Consider the following 18822-nt stretch of genomic DNA (forward strand, 5'->3'; position numbering starts at 1 on the left):
ATTTAGTTTCGATCTGGCACTTTTTGATTTCAGCCATTAATCACTTTTAGATCAGATCTGGTGCCAGACCTGGCGTAACTTTAGGATCATAGTCAAAAAACAGAGGGGTCACTAAAGTGCCTGTATCACACTGGCTATTCTATAGCCTATTTGTCGAATTTAAATTTTTGGCGTATTTAAGTACATATATGCATTTAGTAATATTAATCTTACTAATGATGTTACTAATACAGAATTTACATGTATACAAATGTACTCGATAAACTGTTTGTTGGAAATCTCAATTGATTTACACATTATTAAAGGTTATAAGGCTGTCAAAGCAGCAATTATTAGCTTTCAAATACATACTTTGACGGCGCCAAAAAACAATCGATATTGATTGGTCAAACTGATCGTGCTTATTACTTAGCACTTTACTTTACTTAACACCGCCATATTGATTTTTTGGCGTTTTCCAACACAGCAGACGCCAGGACAAAGTTTAAAATTTGTGTTGAACTGAATTTGTCTGCCTAAAATGGATTTTTTTACGGCCCTTTTGACTTTAGGCAATTCGGATGTGAGTATATAGGCTAAGAGTTTGTAATTTTCGATGGTTAAAGCCAAAATTTAGTCGGTAGCCGGGGAATATGCTTGTGCCTTCAAGCAAGCCGTGACTTCGGACCCGGAGAATTGGATTGTAAAGGTGTCACATAAATTTGTGGGCCAGTGCTTCCGCATTCTTGGCCTAAATTTCAATGTGAGCGTAGAGGCCTTTGGCAGGACTCAGGATCTTCCATACCGCAATGATAACGCCAACTATATCTATGATCCATTTCCATCTTTAATGAAAGAAGTTGACTTGTTTTTTGAACGGCTGCCCAGGATATTGGCCGAATTCGGGGATGAAGTGGCTAAGGAAGGATATGGGACAACGTTTCAGCCATTGCCATGTTATCTCAGTCTGATCATAAAGTGGATCATGGTGGTCAAGGCCGTGCTAGACGCAATGGAACAGTTGGGCTGCGGTTCTTCTCCGGATCGGTTCTTCTACGAACCGCTGTCCAGAATGTGTAGGTTTAGGTCTACATATTTTGTAAAATCTTTTTAATCCACTATTTACATTAGGCTTTAGCATCCTTGGTGGACTGGCCAAATTATTGCCAAAATATGGCGAAAACGTTCCGTCACTTAAGAAGGTTTGCTTATCACTTTCCATCAACGTTCGCTATGCTATATTGTAAGTAAATTGCGAAATATACACAGAAATAAATCATTATTTTTAAATTATATACATATAGTCATTGAAACCAGATACTTGCATTAATTTATATTTAAAAACTTTTAAATCAAACTTTCGTTTAAATGTTAAAATGTTTGTTCAGACACAAGGATACCCGCCCAGAGGTGGTTCCACCCATGCTGAATATGTTCAAGGAGAACTACACCCTTTTTTTTGGCCCCGAAAAATGCGCTTCGGACTTTGTTTACGGTATCCTTATCCTTGTGGTAAGATTGTTCTTTAGTGCAAACAAAACAACTACATATGTTAAATACCTTAACTTCTAGGAGACCAATGATGGAAGCTATATTCAGGCATACGAATTTTTGGAGGCCATGATTAACATGTTTGCCAAGATTAAAGATCAAAGTCAAAACTTATATCTACGGCCATTGACCGACGAGTTGATCTCTGGAAAATATCTAGTGCTATTTAAAAAATTAACGTCGAGCAATTCCAGACCTTTGCTTTTGTCCGCCCTAAAATATTTGATGACCCTTCAAAGGTATAGCTCGAGCCTAATCTTACAATATTTGTGTATTACCTAAAATCTTTTTACAGACATATTGTAAGCACAGAATGCTTTACCATTCGTTTCCATCAGGCCCTGTTGCAGGTCGTCCTTCGAATGCAGAATTCTTTTCCGTCAGTGGCTTCTCTGGCAGCCGAGGTTTATATCACGATGTCCCAGCGCAAGCACCAAGATCGGGATATAGCACAGCAAATTCTGGAGACCTATATAAAGATTAACAATAATCCACGAAAAAATGTTACCTATGCGCAGTTCCGAAATGAACTCAGGCGCTATCTGAAGACCCTTATCCGACATTTTCCCGCATTGCAAGAATTCGAGTTCTACGCTAGTCTTCTCACTGCTAAAAATGAGAGCTTAGAATTGAGCGTTATTGCCGCCCAATCTGCGAGCATTGTCTTTGAATTGCATATGGAAGGGTACAACTTGTGGCCAGAAGCATGTGAGCAAGTCAACAAATTCCTGCGCTGCTGGCCACTTTTTCTCCAGTCCTCGATAAGTCAAACTCGACCTGTACTCTACAGTATTTATGGTATGATCGATTTTGCCTCTGTAGCGCAGAATGATGTCGATGTAAGCTCTAGAAATGTTCATGTAATATATTTTATGCAAACTTGAATATGTTTTTTTTGCAGCTGCTTTTGAGCTTGGAGACCTATTGCCTAGATCACTTTTTAAATGACGACACTCTCAGCGAGGCTGAGCTCTATGGACTTTACAACGATATATCGCGTTCTGTGGATGAAACGGGCAATATTCAAATACACACAACAGCAGCGAGAGCTTTACTTGATCAACAATCTGAATTGAAGGACCAGTTAGATAAATCCAACTCTAGTGGGCCGGAAAAGAAGGAGCTATTGGACGCGTATGCCAAAAGTATTCCCCGCCTTCATGCGCTTTTGATGACCAATAAGCTTCACAGTCGCTATGTAGTGGACATTTACGAGACACTAGTTAAATATGTGCTGGAAATGCCCACTCAAAATGACAGCATAAGTAAGTATTACTGATTTGAAGAAAGTTCATTTTAATTTGAGTATGTATATTTCAGCGCTCTATGGCTCTGAAAGCTTGGCTGCTACTTTAATCCTTTTATACGAAAATCTAAAGGACTCGGAAGACAAGATGGGCGTCAAGATATCCGTTCTAATTCACCAGTTGCAAGATTTTTGCGTTTCTCAGTTTTCTAACGTCAATCTTGACTTGAAACGAGCCAAGTTCTTTTTCTGTTCTATTCTCATATTGTATATCAGCCCTTTGCCATTTTTGGAACTTGATAGCTCTACTTATGACAAGCTTTTGGACCAATTAACCTCTCCACTACCATTGCAACCTAAAAACGATCTGCTTGCGAATAGTTATTTGCCAGAGATGCATGTCATCTTTCGGCAACTCATTCGGACAAAACATATTGAATTGCCTAATAATCGTATATGGAAGGTGTTAATACAATACAAAATGGTGAGCTAATAATATATATCACAGTTTATGCGATGCTAATATTTTTTAACTTTTTCTAGTCGGCAAATAAGTTAAAGTACCTTGACCCCGAAATTGAGGAGCTTATCGCTGACCTCTTGAAGTGCCGAGTCGAAAGTTACGTGCAATGCTTGCCAATCATTGAGTTGAACATTTGCAAAGATCACAAGGTCAAGAAGCGAGCCTTAGCTGCTTTAAAAGCCCACCTGGCGCTCATCGATAAATACGCATCCACTTTGGACTCCTGGCTGCTGCGGTTTATAATTCTTCAAAATTCGCTTGATGTCTTGAACAAAACCATGCGTATTGGGCGACTCGAAGCGACCAGTTCACGTAAACGAAATCGGCTTCTTCCGCTGCAGCATTTCCTGGGTTTGGTGTCGAATTTGCGACTTCAGGAAAAGCACTTCCTTAGCATGTGAGTTTAAAAAATTTAAATATTTTTGCCTTCATCTTATGTTATGCTCTTATAAAGCGCCAAAATGTTGCACACCATAAAAGAGGAGGCGATTGGACCTCAAGAAAGTTCGGAATTCGAAAACTTTACTACAAAGATCAGTGTATTTAAATATCAGGCCGAAGATGAACAGCTGGAGGCAACAAATAACGAGAATTTTGAGGGTGAACTTATTGAATTGCCTCCTGGGCCACTCAATTTTTGGCAATACAATACTCTTCATGATAATAAGGACTCGTCTACATAACTCGTCAATGATAACCCTTCAATTACTGGAGAACTTTCGCACTTTTATGAATTCCACTCATTAGGTAAGTGATTTTTATTTATTCATAAAAACTGCAAGACTTACAAAGTTATGAAAACTATTTTAGTTTTAATTTTTATCTGAACTTATAATTTTGAGTTCTTTAACAAGAATTGCTTTATAAATAATTTGGGGATTATTTTCTTTTAAATTAGAATTTAAGAATGAGAGAAAATGACTTCACAAAATTACTTCTATAGCTATTAGTCAGGTTTTAGGAGGCTTTCGATAACCTTGCGTTTCGCGATTTGTTTTTAAACGAAAAAATTGGGGTATTGCAAACTCACCTAAGTCCGAAAAACCTAAGCGGCGTTGAATGGACAGCGAAAAAATGAAACCGCAACTGTCATCATTTCACAGACGAGCGGGTTGGAAAAAACTGTAGAAAATCTGGACAACAAGGAGCTCATCCTTGGCATTCGCCTTGGCTTCCTTCGGAGGCCATTTTGGTGGTAGACGAAGCGTAAAATGAAATTGAGGAGGTCTTACTTGGCTCTGTTGAGCTGCTCCCGCCTTCCCCTGCCTTTATGGTAAATCCTTCTTGTCCTAGAAGGGTTTTTTTTAGTCAAAAGCCAGACCCATTTAATCAGCGAGGACCAATCTGTAAACGTAAAGAACGCCGTCACTTTTCCCAGTTTGAGCATCTTGTTTAATAGCGTTTTCAAGAAGTAAATCTATTTTGATAATTATTATATAAATATATCCTAATTATACTGAAAACAGGTTCTGTTTTCCACACAACTAAATTCTGCCTGAGGCCAGATTAACACTTAACCGATTCCTATCAAACTGCCACAAACTCCGGCTAGTTAGCCTGTCGAAAGTCCTTGGCTAACAAGTCATAAATGTTGCAAACTTAATTAGGACTGCGGATCTCCGAGTCCGAGTGGCAACCACGCCTCCCTCGTTCGCTCCTTGCAGTCCATTATTGATGTGAAGAATGCGGAAAATGAATGCGTTTCCGGTACTTTTCGCAAGTTGGCAGCTAAATTGCAATGGCCATGAATCATTCGCGGCTTTTCCCGCTGCCATTTCCCACTTCCCACTTTCCACTTTCCCAGCATTTCTCACATTCGGCAATTCGCAAGGAGCAGACAAACTTTGTACGTGCCACGCAAGCAACTGCCAAAAACAGGGGGTTAAGGGTTGACCAGGGGTTAAGGGCCCTCAAAAGTTGGCTGGCAAATTATTGCTCGTCATTGGCCAAATTATTGGCTCTCCTTTTTGGTGGTCGGTGGGTTCGGCATCCAAAAATCAACAGAAATGAATTTTTTTAAGTGCTTTCTTAATGAAATTATGTTTGTATGGAAAATCGCTACTCCAGAAATTACAACTTAAATTAGAAACTTTCCCCTTGCATATTTCATAGAAAGTTCCTGCGTTCAAAAGTAAACTTCTAATTTAAGAGGTGGCTTAGTTATGCAATACATATAGAATAATTTTGGTCCTAGTTAAGCTGGCACAGCCATTGCTGCAACTATCTCTAATTGTGAGAGCGTTTTCGAACCCAACACCCTTTGTTTGGGTGTGAAGGCGGTGGTGAAATTGCGGCGAAACCTGGGGCAGGTGGGGATTTCCCCTGAGGCGTCTGCAGCGGTTGGTGTCCCACGCTTCAACGCTCATTGGCAAATGTTTGGCTACGTGGGTGCGGTGTGAAAAGCGCGTGATGGGAGTGGGGAATGGGGAGTGGGGAATGGGATGGAGCAGGAGAAAGCGGGGCGGTGATTGTGGGTGTGTGGTGATCGGGGGATTGGGGGTGCAGCAGGTGGGGGTCAGGCGCAAAGGCCGTGGTGTAAGCGCAGACATGGCTGCCCATGGGGAAATTTCAGTAAATGCAGCATCCCGTAGATTGAACGCATTTTTATAAGACAAGACAACTAAGAGCTTTAAAGGCCATATTTAAGAAAAAAATTAAATTGAAAAGGTGGCTGCTTTTTAATTTTCGAAAATCATTATTTCGATAAAGTTGGCAACTTTATGGCAAATGTTGCAAGGTACCACTAGAAACATTTCAATTTAAAACCTTTGTCACTCCCTTTTACCCCATTTCAAGCAGCCCTTTTCAAGTTGGCAACTCTGCGAGGGCCTTCTTTCTCCTGACTTTCACCTTTCTCCCCTTGTCTTTTGTACTTTGGTTGGTCTTCCGTATATGTAAATGTCTGTGTGGGAATGCGTGTGCGAGTGCGTGCGTGTGTATGTGTGTGTGTGTAGGCAAGGGGGAGGAGAATGGTGGTGATGTGGACAAGAACCGGAGGGAAACTCCGGGGAATATTTGGCATCCACAAGTACCTATCATTTGGGGTCTAATTTGCGGTTGCTGGCGCAGCTCAATTTACAAGTGAGAAATTAAGATGTCGACGAAAACTTTGCTCCATATCCTCTCCGCCCATTAAGGAAAGAGGAAGAAAGGGGGCGGTGGCGAAAAGCGTGGAGACAGCTGGGGGAGAATCATAAAAACCGCAAAGTCTCAGCGCGCCACAAAGTTTGAAGTGTTAGTGGCATCGTTACCAATGCACTTGGCACCCTCCTTTTTTTACCCTTCTGCTAATTTTTTCACCTGCCGCGAAACCCTTTCCAACCGCTGTTCCCCAAAAGCCCCCAAATGTACGTTTAACTGCTATTAATTTCGAGAGAAGAACGCATGTTTTCTTCTCTGGGCAAAAATACCCAGCACTTTTGCCTACATTTTGTAAGGCTCATTTCAATATTAAAAATGTCTGCTTTAATCAGGACATTAAGCGTTTTATCTTCAATAAGGCTGAGTTCCATTAAGATTAACACATGGCTAATGTTGTCTTTGCATTTATCCCAAAAAATATATTTTTTAAATTAATTCATCCGATTGTAAAGAGCTTCCACATATTCATGTGAGAAGTTAAGGGAAAGGGACAAGTTCAGGCGCCACTTTTGGCTCTGGCTTCTCGTCTCCTAACTAGCTTGATGGGAATTTGATTAAAACTGCACATTAAATCCGCTGACAGCTGTCGGAAGAAAGCGCGCGGTTTGGGGTTCGGGGGTTCGGGGGCTCTGGGGTTCGTTGTGTGAACAAAAAACGGACAAAACCGCTGATGACATTAAAGTCACCCTTGTGCGGTTGTCTAAAAATTATGCAAAGACACTTGACGTTCAGAGGGGAAAGGCGGGGGGGTCTGCGGCTGCTGCTGTCACACACGCTGCGTCAGCGATTTTCGCTTAAAATAGCGCGACTGTAAACAGAATAATATTTCCGGGCCTTCTGCTCCTCTGCTCTCCGGGGAACGCGGAGTATCTGACGATGATGAAATAGTTTGGCTAACTTGCTTCTGAGAAACATTTTTAATTGCGAATTTTGACAAACTGGACGGCAAGCGTTTTGATCTTTTTTCATTTTATTTTCGAAGTTAAGCCAAATACAGTATACAACATAAATCATAAAATATAAAACATGCATTAGGATATAGTTATGGTGAGAAATGTATATTCCATTTATTTAATACCATACAAAATTACGAAGTTACGAAGTTTTATTCGAATAAATCGGAGATGTGGCTATTGTACTTGTCGTTCCCACTTTTAATCTTGCATACTTGAATTTTTTTTTTTTGGTGTCCAGTGTATTTTTCCGCGACAAACTTTATTAATTCCGACAGCCTGAGAAAGGATCACAGGGAGACTATTGTCCCTCTCTTTCATTGGGCTGTCGCCAGGCATTCTTTTCTTTTCTGGCCACCAGAGGAAACATTTCATGGCGTCTCTGGCTCATCTCAATGGCCTTTTGTTTTATAAAGGTTCTCAGAAGGGTCTCGCCAGCCGAGAATACCCCGATCATCTGGCGATAAAATCGTGAGTCGTCAGACTCCTCAAGGCACTCATTCGGAGGCACATGGTCCTCGCTTCCTGAGTCGAGTTGCCCTAGGAACAAGGACTCCTTTCTGGCTCCGCGCTGGTTCTTTGACACTTTTTCTTTGCTGCTCAATTGATCTGGGGTATTTTTGGGTACTCTTCCCATTGACGCATTGACTAGGTGAGATGCTTCGGTTACTGAATTTTCCAGTTTTTTGATGTAAGAGAACCATTTTTCGGTTTCAGAAGACTGTTCAGCCTTCGATCGAGAAGATTCCTCTTTATATGAGCTGCTCTTTCTGGATTGCGATCGTAGATTGCCAGACGAAGTTTCTAGTTTAGACGAACCGCAAGTTGCAGATGGAGAAGTGTGCTCTGTGGAGGGCCTGGAAATACCCGATTGAGAGGTTTCCGTACTCGAGCGAAGCCCCTTGGACCTGAAGATTTGATGTATTTCACATTCAAGAATGCTTTTCCCGGATTTTTCACTTCCTTTTGACCGCGCACTATCTGGTTGTGGCCCCCTTGTTGTGGAACTGGTATTGGATCCTGGATTCTCAAATCCTTCATCCTTAATTGGCTGAGATTGGGAACAGGAGGATCTGGAGTCAACGTCTTTATGTTTATTTTTGGGTGTTGCGAAGTTTGACTTGGGGTGTTCTGTTTCTTCAACATTCTCCTTGCTTGTAGGATTAATTAGCTCCTCTCTCAATGCGACATTACTTTCACTCTTACTAGTTTGATGGGACACAACCGGTGGAAAGCAATTCAATTTCGATGGGTTACTCCCTTTGGAATCGTCAAGTATGCATTCCCTTTGTGGTGGGGAAGGACAAATTCCCTTCGGTTCCGATTTCTCAAAGATTTTCGATCCGAGACTTTCTACCGGAGCGCTGCTGCGTCCAAGGTTTCCAGCAGATGCTTTACACCTTCTAAAACTTCGATTTTTAATTGAAACGGGGATTTTAGAGGGGGCACATCGTCGTGAAAGTGTTTTGGATTCTTCTACACCACAACGATTCATGGTAAATTTAGCTAGCTTCAATCAAAAGAAAATTTGTAAAGCAGAAATAATTATGAATTGTACGCTATTCAATATGATTATACAAATTACACCTATTCAGCTATCACCAGGACTTAACCAAGCTCGTGCGCTCCCCAACCAATCGAATTATAATCAGATAAAATGTCAATTGTCATAATTGCTCAATCACTTAGCTCTGTTCTTCGAAAAGGGAACTCCGGCCACATGCGACCAAAACAGAAACGGACGGACAAAACAATGCTGCATGATATGCATAAGTTGACAGAATTGCTGCGACACTCCCAACTTGATTGCAACTGTGTGTGTGTGTGTGTGTGTTGCCAGAAACTTGTTCCTCCTTCGCTCAGAACTCGTACTTTATTTGCTCTGCCCCCAAGTGAGGACGTGTCCCAAGAATTTGGCAAGAAAATAAACCAATTTGGCTGCAGAAGAGATCGGATTAGGACCAAGTTTCCAATAGTTGCAATTAAGTGCAACATTTTGGGGTTTTGTTTGCATATTCCACAGTTTCCTTCCCCATCCCTTCACCTTCTGCCCCACTTTGCACCCGAAATGTGTGTGAGCTTTGGGGCTGGTTTACGGGCAAAGGAACAAGAGGAAAAAGTTTAGTTTGGCTTAGCTGGCAGGCTTAGTTTTTTAATTAGTTTGATGGTAACGGCGGTCTCATAAATTGTTGTCAATTGTGGCATTCTCCCAGCTCCCCAAAAAGAAAACAGAATGGGAGGAAAATGAGTGAAGGAAGAATGTTAGAAAAAAAGTACTGAAAGGCTTCCGAAGTATTTGCTTTTTCAGTAGCTTTGCCACTTGTCACTTGCCTCAATTGCCAATCAAACTGGGTCCAATCCAATCCGACCCCCTCAACCCCCTAACACTGTGGCCAAATTCACCCACACCAGTCGTCCAACTGACTCCGAGCTCCTCATTCGCTGTTGATTTCAACTGGAGTCTGAAAACTTGTCTGTCATTAATTGCTTTTCGCTGTAGCTGTGGTCGACTAAGGCTTTCTACGCCCGATTTTTCCGCAACAGCGCTGTTTGAGGAGTCACTTGGAGCTCTCCCTGCATTCTTCCCAGGTAAAAAACGATCCCTGCCACCGATATAATTTAAATGAAAGCTCAAACAACGACGGGCGGGGCGAGCTTATTAAGAAAAATGCATTTGTGCCGAGCTCTTGCCAGGGAAAGTGCCCCGAAAAGGCCCTCTCCTTTCACAGAGTGTTTGTGTGCGGCATTTGCCATACAGCTCCAAGTGCAAATAACTCGAAAAACATACAGATGTGATATATACGAGAATGGGGCATATAAACGCTGCATGCTGTTCGCACGGACATATCTCAAGTGCAGAGGCACGACACCTAAGCAACGACAAAAAGAAACAAGAAAGAAAGCTGGCTTCGGAGAGTCGAAGCCTTATATACCCTTGCATGAAGAAGAAGAAAGAGTACTTCCTCAGATATTGCATAAGAAAAAAAAAACATTTTTCAATGGCCAGTTGTCTGTTATTTGGTCAAGAAACAACTTACAGCCAAACAAAGTATAGTTTTGGAAACTAGAAAAGCTCAACTATTCATGCCACCGAATTCAATTTAATTGTCATTTAACTTATCCCATGTGCCCTTACCTTTCCTGACTGAAATTATAATACCCTCAGCAAGGGTATAAAAAGTGAGGCGGATACTCGGGGCGCTCCTGTCTGCCATTTGACAGTTCCAGAAGAGACCCCAGTCTCCGGTTGCAAATCCTTGCAGCTCTTTGTCTCCCGACCTGGAGCTGGCTTTCAGTTAAGGGGTTATATACCTTTTTGAGCGAAAAAAATGAGGGAACTTTGGATTTTTTTTCAGGTGTGTAGCAATTATTTTATGATACTGAGGTTATTATTTATTGATAGTACATGTTTTTATAGACACAACAAACGTTTGTTCTTAAAAAAATATAAATAACTTTCGAAGTTTTGGCAATTCTCTCATAACCCTTTTTTTGTTATAGCGGCTTGCGGTGACCACGATGGAAGTCCAGCGGGTCAACTAAAATCAATAAACCAAAAAATTTTTATTAGTTTAGTATTATTTCTAGTTCGTCATTGAATTACTTCAAGAATATTTGGTTTTTTCTGCATACAGTAACAATTTTTTCAAAAAATTGATTTTTCGAGCTCTAAAAATTTTATTAAAAATTTCTTATCTGCAAAATCGAAATTGCCGCATAAAAACTGATTCAATGACGAACTCGGCACAATCATTACGAATATTTAAAAAAAAAATTGAAGAAGATCGATCAAATAGTTCTTGTGCAATCGCGGTCACAGCAAAGGCACTTTTGGAAAAAAACGACTTTGAGATAATCGCATTCAAAGTTTTACGTTGCGGTACAAAGAGTGACGTACCGCGCCTCAAAACGCTGTTTTCCTATCGAACTATTATTCGGATCTCTTCAAAAATTTGGGAAAATGTTCTCTAGGGGATATACTTTAGGATTCAGCTTAAAAAAATTTTTCGTTTTTTTGAAAAAAAAAAAAGGTATATAACCCCTTAAATTATCGTTGGTTAAGCCCCAGAGGAAGGGCCTCGGTAGAGTGCCGACAGGAAAGTATTTAAATATTTGCTAAAAGAAGACCCCGCCTTGGGAGCGCCCATCTTCACATGGTCAACGCCGTAATTAAGACGTTAATTGCTGCTCCAAAACAGGTGTGCTGGACATAGGCAAAGCCATGAAACGACCTAAAGAGCAGTAGAGGAGTTAAAAGAGTCCCTAATCGATGGCCTTTGAAGACATTTTTTTGAATTTCTAGATATCTAGAATATCCATATATTCTCAAGAGGATTCTGAATTTGTTATCACTTACCTGACCGTTTGTGTTTCCCAATTGTCCTAGATCTCCGGAATAAAAGTTCGTTCAGTATAAAAAATTAGGTTTTTTAGACGTGTCTACTTCGAACGACAGAAGTGTAATGAAAAGTCTAACAAGTCAGGTACACACATCAGGCACAATCTGTCAAAAGCAAAAGCCAACTGCATTTTTGGCATTTCACATAGCATAAGAATAGATTTCACAATGGGTTAAATAAGTTCAAACGAGGAGAACCGTTTTTGTTGGGAAAAGTTTAGTTTTTTGACTAACATAAATAAGTCGTAGAGGAAAAACTACTTCCTTCTTTCGACCAACTTCGTCGATATCGACATAAATCATGGTCCTGAAGGAGCTCTACCCTCTCAGAGTTTTCAACTGCCCGAGTTTTCACGCGTGCTGCCTGCACTAAATGACTTCATCGCAAACAAATAAAATGTCAATAACGTCAAAAATGCGATAAATCATCAGTGCAGCTGCAGGCTTTGGTTAAGCACTTCCCACTCCACAGCCTCACAAAGAAGCAGGCTTGTAGATGGGAATGGGAGTGGAAGTGGGAGTGGGAATGGGGATAGGGGCCGGAACTGCCGGTCAGTCGGGCACTTTTCATTTGACGCCGAAATGGAAAATGCAAATTGTTGGCGCGTCGCACAAAAGTATGCAAAAATAGCTCCGGTCAAAGGTTGTGCCGCGCACTAGGGGATGAGCGGAGCGAAGCGGGGTGTAGGGGCTGGAAAGAAGGCGCGAGGGGGTGTGACCAAAAGCAGGAGGACCCGTTTGCTTGATTGCTGCCCACTGGGAAAAGGATTCGATAATCAAATAAAAGGTTATTTAAAATGGAAGAAACATAATTTCAAAGTGAATATATTATTAAGATAATTTAACACAAATCATAATATTCATAACATTTTTAAATGTTATAGTGCTTTGCATACATTTATTATTTTCTTTTTTCTCTCTTTTTTTTATTATTTTTTCTTTTTTTTCTTTAAAGCAATGCTAATTGCATTGTTAATCCATTTACCATGAGTGCAATTAAAATCCAAATTAAAATATGCGAAAGCACTTTTTGCACGGCTCCCATTCGCTTTATGTTCTGGCCAGTGTGTACATGCCCGCAGGATTAGCGCCTGCCGGCGATTCCGAAACGGTGTGTACACACCTTTAGGCATAGTAATTATTCGGCCCCTTAGAGCAGGCATTTTTATCAAATGCCAATCGAATTTTCCACTGGGTGGGGTTTTTTACAACTGAAAATAACCTGACCTGGCATTCTCGGCATTGTTGGTCCATCTTCCTGCACTTTTTCATTGCTCGCAGTTTTCATTTTTGGTTGCGAACAACAAACATTTTTGCTCGCGTAAAATTTGTTTGTGTAGTCGACGGGTTCGGCCGTACAGGTTCGGATATATGTACTCGTATATCACAGGTACTTACCCGACTATATGTTTGTGGAAAACACTATGCACTTTTCGATGTTGTTGCTGGCTTTCAGTGGCGTGACAATTTGCATTTATAAATTTCGTTTTCAATTTCGACTGTCGGGGGGGCGGAGGGCCAAAAAACCAAAAAACCAGGACAGAAAGAGAGAGTGCGCCGTGTGAAAAAGATGGCGATGGGAATGTTTAGTCCAGTGATTGTTGATTTTAATTTATTGTTGTTTATTGATAAATTGTTCGCTGCGAATTTGCATAAATCGATAAATAATGGTCCGGCAAAAGGCGAAATTTAGATATTTATTGCATTTCGCTTGCCCTTTCGAACCCTCCCCGGCGCGCCGGTCGCGTTTGCAGCTTTGCCTTTGCTTTCAATTTCCGCCGAGCATTTTACCCAATTAACTAGATTTTGTTGCCTTTGTTTGCACGGCGATTGGCAACTGGCAGCATTATGACTAAAGTGGGCATTTGCGAGGGGAGGAGCCCATTTCTGCATTTCCCAGCTGGCATTTAGCGGAAATCGTGTGGCTGCGATCGCACTGAGGGGTCTGCTTAAATTTAAAACCTTTTGCCGCCACTGACAGTCGGAACAGTGGAAGATGAAAGATGCGAAGGCGACTAAACCCATCCCCATCCCGCGTCCTTATTTCTTTAACTTATCCTTGGAAAATATTAGTTCACAATTTTAGTGAAAAACACTATATTTTTAGTGGTTTTTAAGGAAAAATAGGGATAAAAAACAAACACGTTTTCAGTCGGCTCGCCGAAGCGTGCTTTCTTTCTTGTTAAAGTATTAAACTGCGAAGCTTATCAAAAATATTTTACATGGAAACTCGCAAAATCAGGTAATAAAATTCCAGTATGAATTACGTTTTTTTTTCTCTAATTGGTCATATCAATACTATGTAGTTTAAAGGGAATGTTCCGTAGTCGTAATAGTAGAGCTTTTCTTTGCTTTTTGCATTTGTGGCACGGACATGGAGAACTTTTGTTTATCTGCCCGACGCCGTTCCTTGAAAGTTTTAACCGCCCCCGGAACCCGCCCTCTTGAGCGTCTTGAAACAGGCAGCCCGCCCCCAGTTTTCGCTCCTGCTAACCGCTTAGTCGTCCAGTGGGAGCCTGTCTTTTGGCTCGACGCTTTCTCTTTTGTTTTACTGCGTTTTTCCTGAATTCCGTTTTGTGTTTGCAGCATAGTAGTGAAAAGGGGGTGGGGATGGGGATGGGGATGCGAGTCCCCGCGGGGATTCGCTTTTGGCTGTCTGCAGGTGATTTTTCCCAGGGGTTTGTCACAGTGGAAAAAGAATGAGTGATTATCCAGAGGCATTCTGATCATTATATTTATTTTAAACAAAGCTATTAGAAAAAAATAACTATGAATTGTTAGTTTTAGTTATGTAGAGCATAGGAATACCATTTAATAACGGATTTAAGATTGGTTAAATAGAAATATTTGAATTCCTATTCAAATTTTGTCGGCAGGAACTTTTTCAGTTTGGTGGAAGACCCAATGACAATAACTTTCTTCTTTTTCTCAGTCTAGTTTTTTGCTCGCCATCCCGTTTCCGTTTTCCCTGCAACAATACCTTTTTCCTTTGGCTTTCTAGTGTGTTCCCTGCATTTTTTTCAATTTCTCTGTGTGGTTTGTGGTTTCCTTTCGCAGATCACCAACCCACTCTACTGAATCCGGACTGGCCCGTGGGTCCTTTCTCGCCTTTTGTGTTGGACCTCGACCCCCTTTTTTGCCCCTGCTGTTGCCTATACATAATTCTTTTATCTCAACCAGGCCGCATGCTGGGCTCCTTCATTCCCCCCCCTACCCCGCCTTCCTTACGACCCAGTTCCGCCCTCTCCCCACCTCATCCTTCCTTCCTGCTGTACGTTTGCTGCTATTGATGGCTTGTTTACATTGTGCCGCGCTCGCAACTCCCAGGCCATTTGTCTATAATTGACTAATAGACAGGGTCGGCGGGAAAAGGAGCCCAGGATCTGCTGGAAAGGAGGCAAGTTTGCATGGTGACTGGTAGATGTCCAAAAGAAGTGGAGGGAGCAGAAACAGGAACTGTGTCATTGGCACTGCACTGGGCGACAGTTTAAGCTGAAAACATAAAGAATGTGGTAGCGATTACTTTAAGTAGTGCCGTAAAGTGGATTTAATTGGATTGGATTGAACCTTAATTTTTTTTTTTTCTACTTTTTGATTGTTTTAGCTTTGGAATGTTAATTTTGAAAGGTTTAAATTTTGTGTGGTTCTCGCTTAACCATAGAGGCTTGTATTGCGGCTCAATAGAATTCAGTGAAAAAACTTTTAAGTAGCCTCTTAATGGCGACCTAAAGCTTCATTTTGCGGTTGCTTAACTTGCCAATAGAGCTGCCAAAAGTCGGCGCCAGTAGTGTAAGCCAGGTCAGAAACGCAGGGCGGTGAAGGCGAATTGAATTAGCGCGGAATTCCTTTCTCAATTAAGCGTATAATTTCCATTGTGTGTGTGTTTCGGACATGCGCTTATACGTGTGTGTGTGTGTCCATTTTGATATGACCAGTTGGCGCAAATATTGGCCAGGTGAATGTGGGGGTGGGCTGGTTTCGCTGTGCGGTTAATTAGATTGCGAGCAATAATATTGCATGAGCCGGCAATCGGGCGATTTTGCCTCCCGTGGGCGCAAAGGGGGCTTAGTTGGGTGGAGGGAGCCTGCAATTGGAGTCGGAGTGGCCACACACAACAGCTCACGCAAACACTCATATGCTGTGTACACTTACATGTAATTAGCATTTCCTGTTTGGTTTGCCAATCTTGCACGCACACACGCACAGCTGCAACGAGATGGTAAAAGGGGAAAGGGGTCAGTGGCCAGTGGAAAGTGGAAAGTGGGGGAGTAGCACATAATTAGGCTGGCCAAAAATCAAACGCCATCTGCATTGCAATTTAAATTGGGATTTGTGCGTGGATTCGGGGGTATTCAGCGTTACAGCTGCTATTAAGAATAAATAAAAAGTTTAAGAAAACCATACTCGTTATTTTTTGATGAAGAAAACGTATCCTAATAAATAAATATCCAAAGTCCTCTACGCATATAAAAAAAATACTTTATTAATGTTAAAAATGTTTCTTATTTTTCAGTTATTGGACACAATATGAATGATGACAAAACACGTTTTTAATTATCCCCAGAAATATATGCGAAGTTGTGTAATAATTATAATAAACATAGAATAAGCATATATGTATAAAATTATTGCTTAATAAAGAAAAAAACAAAAGAAAATATTGAATTTGCGATCAAACCTGTATTTCATAAAACCATATTACGGTAAGCAGCCTTTTTTAAGGCAAACTGATTTTTGCAATTAAGTAATATTACAGGTTGCCGCGAAAAATGTTTTGACATTTCTCATCCGAAATTGTTGCCTACTTTTAAGAGTTGCTGGTTCGTCGGAGTATGCCACCTACTAACAATTCCTGTTTGCCTGGTGTTTGGTGGCCCAAAAACAGCCGATTTTGCTCTTCAAATCGATTTGAGACACCAGGCCAACATAACTCGTAGCAGGTTGCAGGTGGTAAATCCAAATCAACGTGATCCACCAATCAGAAGCCATCTCGCTAGAAAGAACCGTTACTTAAAAGTAGCATCAAGCGTCGATCAGCTGATCATTTTCCACTTTCTAATCGGTTATGTTTGCCTGGTGTTTCAATTCAGTTCGACACAATTTTCTAGCGGAAATTGTTGTTGTTTGTTTGTATGAAAATTAGCGCTGCGCGCATTCACCTACTTCGCATTTCTGTTTTCCTGGTGTTTGGTCTCGCAAACACAGCCGATTTTGCCTCCCAAATCGATTTGAGACACCAGGCCAACATAACTCATAGCAGGTTGCAGGTGGTAAATCTGATCTTATTTAAATAACTGTTCTTTTCATAAGATAGCTGTCCTTGTCACGCCACAAGCCAAATTTAAGCTGATCAGCTGATCGATTTGCACCTTCTAAGCGGTTATGTTGGCCTGGTGTTGCAGTTTAGAAACAACCAAATTTGTATGCGAAAAGTGTTGTTGTTTTGTACAAATTAGCGCTGCTGCACATTCACCTACTTCGAAGTTTTGTTTGCCTGGTGATTGGTTTCCCAAAAACCGCCGATTTTGCTTCCCAAATCGATTTCTGACACCAGGCCAACATAATCAATAGCAGGCTGCAGCTGGTTAATTTGATTTAACTCAAATAACTGTTCTTTTCACAAGATAGCTGTCCTTGTCACGCTTCCCATCCCTGTCCCGACCAATCAGAAAGCCATCACGCTGGCAAAAACCGTTGTTTCAAAAGAAAACATCAGACCAGAGATGCGAAACCACGCTGATTCTTTGTGCGTGTCACGAAAGTGGCACGCCGCGCACAAGTAAATAATAAATTTCCATGTGGTTGTTGTTGGCGTGACAAGAATAACTTGTCACGCGCTCAACACTAATAGTCCAAGTTTAAGCTGATCAGCTGATCGATTTGCACCTACTAAGCGGTTATGTTGGCCTGGTGTTGCAGTTCAGAAAAATCCAAATTTGTATGCGAAAAGTGTTCTTGTTTTCATACATAAGAGGGCTGCTGCGCGTTAACCTACTCCGAAGTAATGTAGATTATTTTAAAGAAAGTTAAAGACGAATAAAACTGAAAACAAAATAAAAGTTGGACAATCGAGGCGTATTTTTTTCAGTTTTTTGACCTTTTAAATGACGATCCGCTCAACCATCATCATTGGGGTTAGTCTAACTGTTGCAAATTTAAATTTAAAGCCACGTTGTTTCCCGGATTTATAAATTATAAATGCAACGCATATCCCACGGGATAGCATTGGGAGTAGAGAATTTTAATTAGTTTTCTGCATTTGCATTTCCGTCCTTTTTTGCTTCGTAATCTATGTATACGGTGTGGCAAAGTCAGGAGCTACAAATTTTCAATCAGTTGGGCTGCTGGCAAGTGTTTAAAACCACTGCCATAACCGCCGGCGGAATCAACATAATAATCATCCTTCTACAGTCCATAAACTCCTGACGTTCTCGCCCTTCAACCCACTTTCCGCCTCGTGTGTGCCATATAAATAAACATAATCGTGAAACAAGGCGAAGAAAGGGTGGTGGTGGTAGGCAACTTATACCCTGCGCAATTTTAATAGTTTACGTAAATGGGTTTTGTGGCGTTGGTAATGTTTATTAACCAACTTAGACGCCCTGAAACTTCAGAGCTGTTCCCAGGGTTCAGGTTCTCTCAATTCTGTTTCTGGTCCTCCAGTGGAGCGGGTTTAATGCTCACTTAAGTTGCGTTTATACAAATTTCTACGCCCAAGTCTTAGCGCCCAGCTCCTTTTGTTGTTGGTCCTGTCCGGTGGCTGCGAAGCTGCCTTGTGTTATCCTTTGGCTCTTCGGGCAGAAAGTTTCATGTGCTGTGGCTTAAGGTATCCTTAGACGACTATTCCCTTTGGTACAGCCCCAGCGTAAAGTGGATTCATTTTGGCCCGGTTCTAAATACTCAGTTGTTTACATTTCTGGAAGTTTTGTCTCGACACTTTACCGGTATCGCAGGATCTCATTTTCATCTGTAACAGAATTTAATTTAAGTTTATCGCATTAGAAAAGAGGACAGATATTTCGTCAACTAG

General features: G+C 41.2%; 2 protein-coding genes across 2 annotated transcripts; one reads left to right on the forward strand and one right to left on the reverse strand.

The window, feature by feature from the left end:
• The first annotated feature begins 520 nt into the window (after positions 1 to 520).
• LOC108097038 lies at positions 521 to 16504 on the forward strand. The gene is made up of 11 exons (XM_017199067.1): positions 521 to 562; positions 617 to 1055; positions 1111 to 1222; positions 1368 to 1491; positions 1552 to 1769; positions 1826 to 2369; positions 2432 to 2795; positions 2851 to 3260; positions 3320 to 3696; positions 3754 to 4046; positions 16306 to 16504. Exons 1-10 carry the CDS (start codon positions 521 to 523, stop codon positions 3980 to 3982), a joined length of 2859 nt encoding a protein of 952 aa, XP_017054556.1. The 3' UTR covers positions 3983 to 4046; positions 16306 to 16504.
• On the reverse strand, positions 7478 to 11844 carry LOC108097046. Its single transcript, XM_017199079.2, has 2 exons — positions 11751 to 11844; positions 7478 to 8903 (listed from the first exon to the last, which is right to left on the reverse strand). Exon 2 carries the CDS (start codon positions 8886 to 8888, stop codon positions 7695 to 7697), a length of 1194 nt encoding a protein of 397 aa, XP_017054568.1. The 5' UTR covers positions 8889 to 8903; positions 11751 to 11844; the 3' UTR covers positions 7478 to 7694.
• Positions 16505 to 18822: the final 2318 nt, after the last annotated feature.

This window comes from Drosophila ficusphila, unplaced genomic scaffold, assembly GCF_018152265.1.
Source record: "Drosophila ficusphila isolate 14025-0441.05 unplaced genomic scaffold, ASM1815226v1 contig_198, whole genome shotgun sequence".
NCBI lineage: Eukaryota > Metazoa > Arthropoda > Insecta > Diptera > Drosophilidae > Drosophila > Drosophila ficusphila.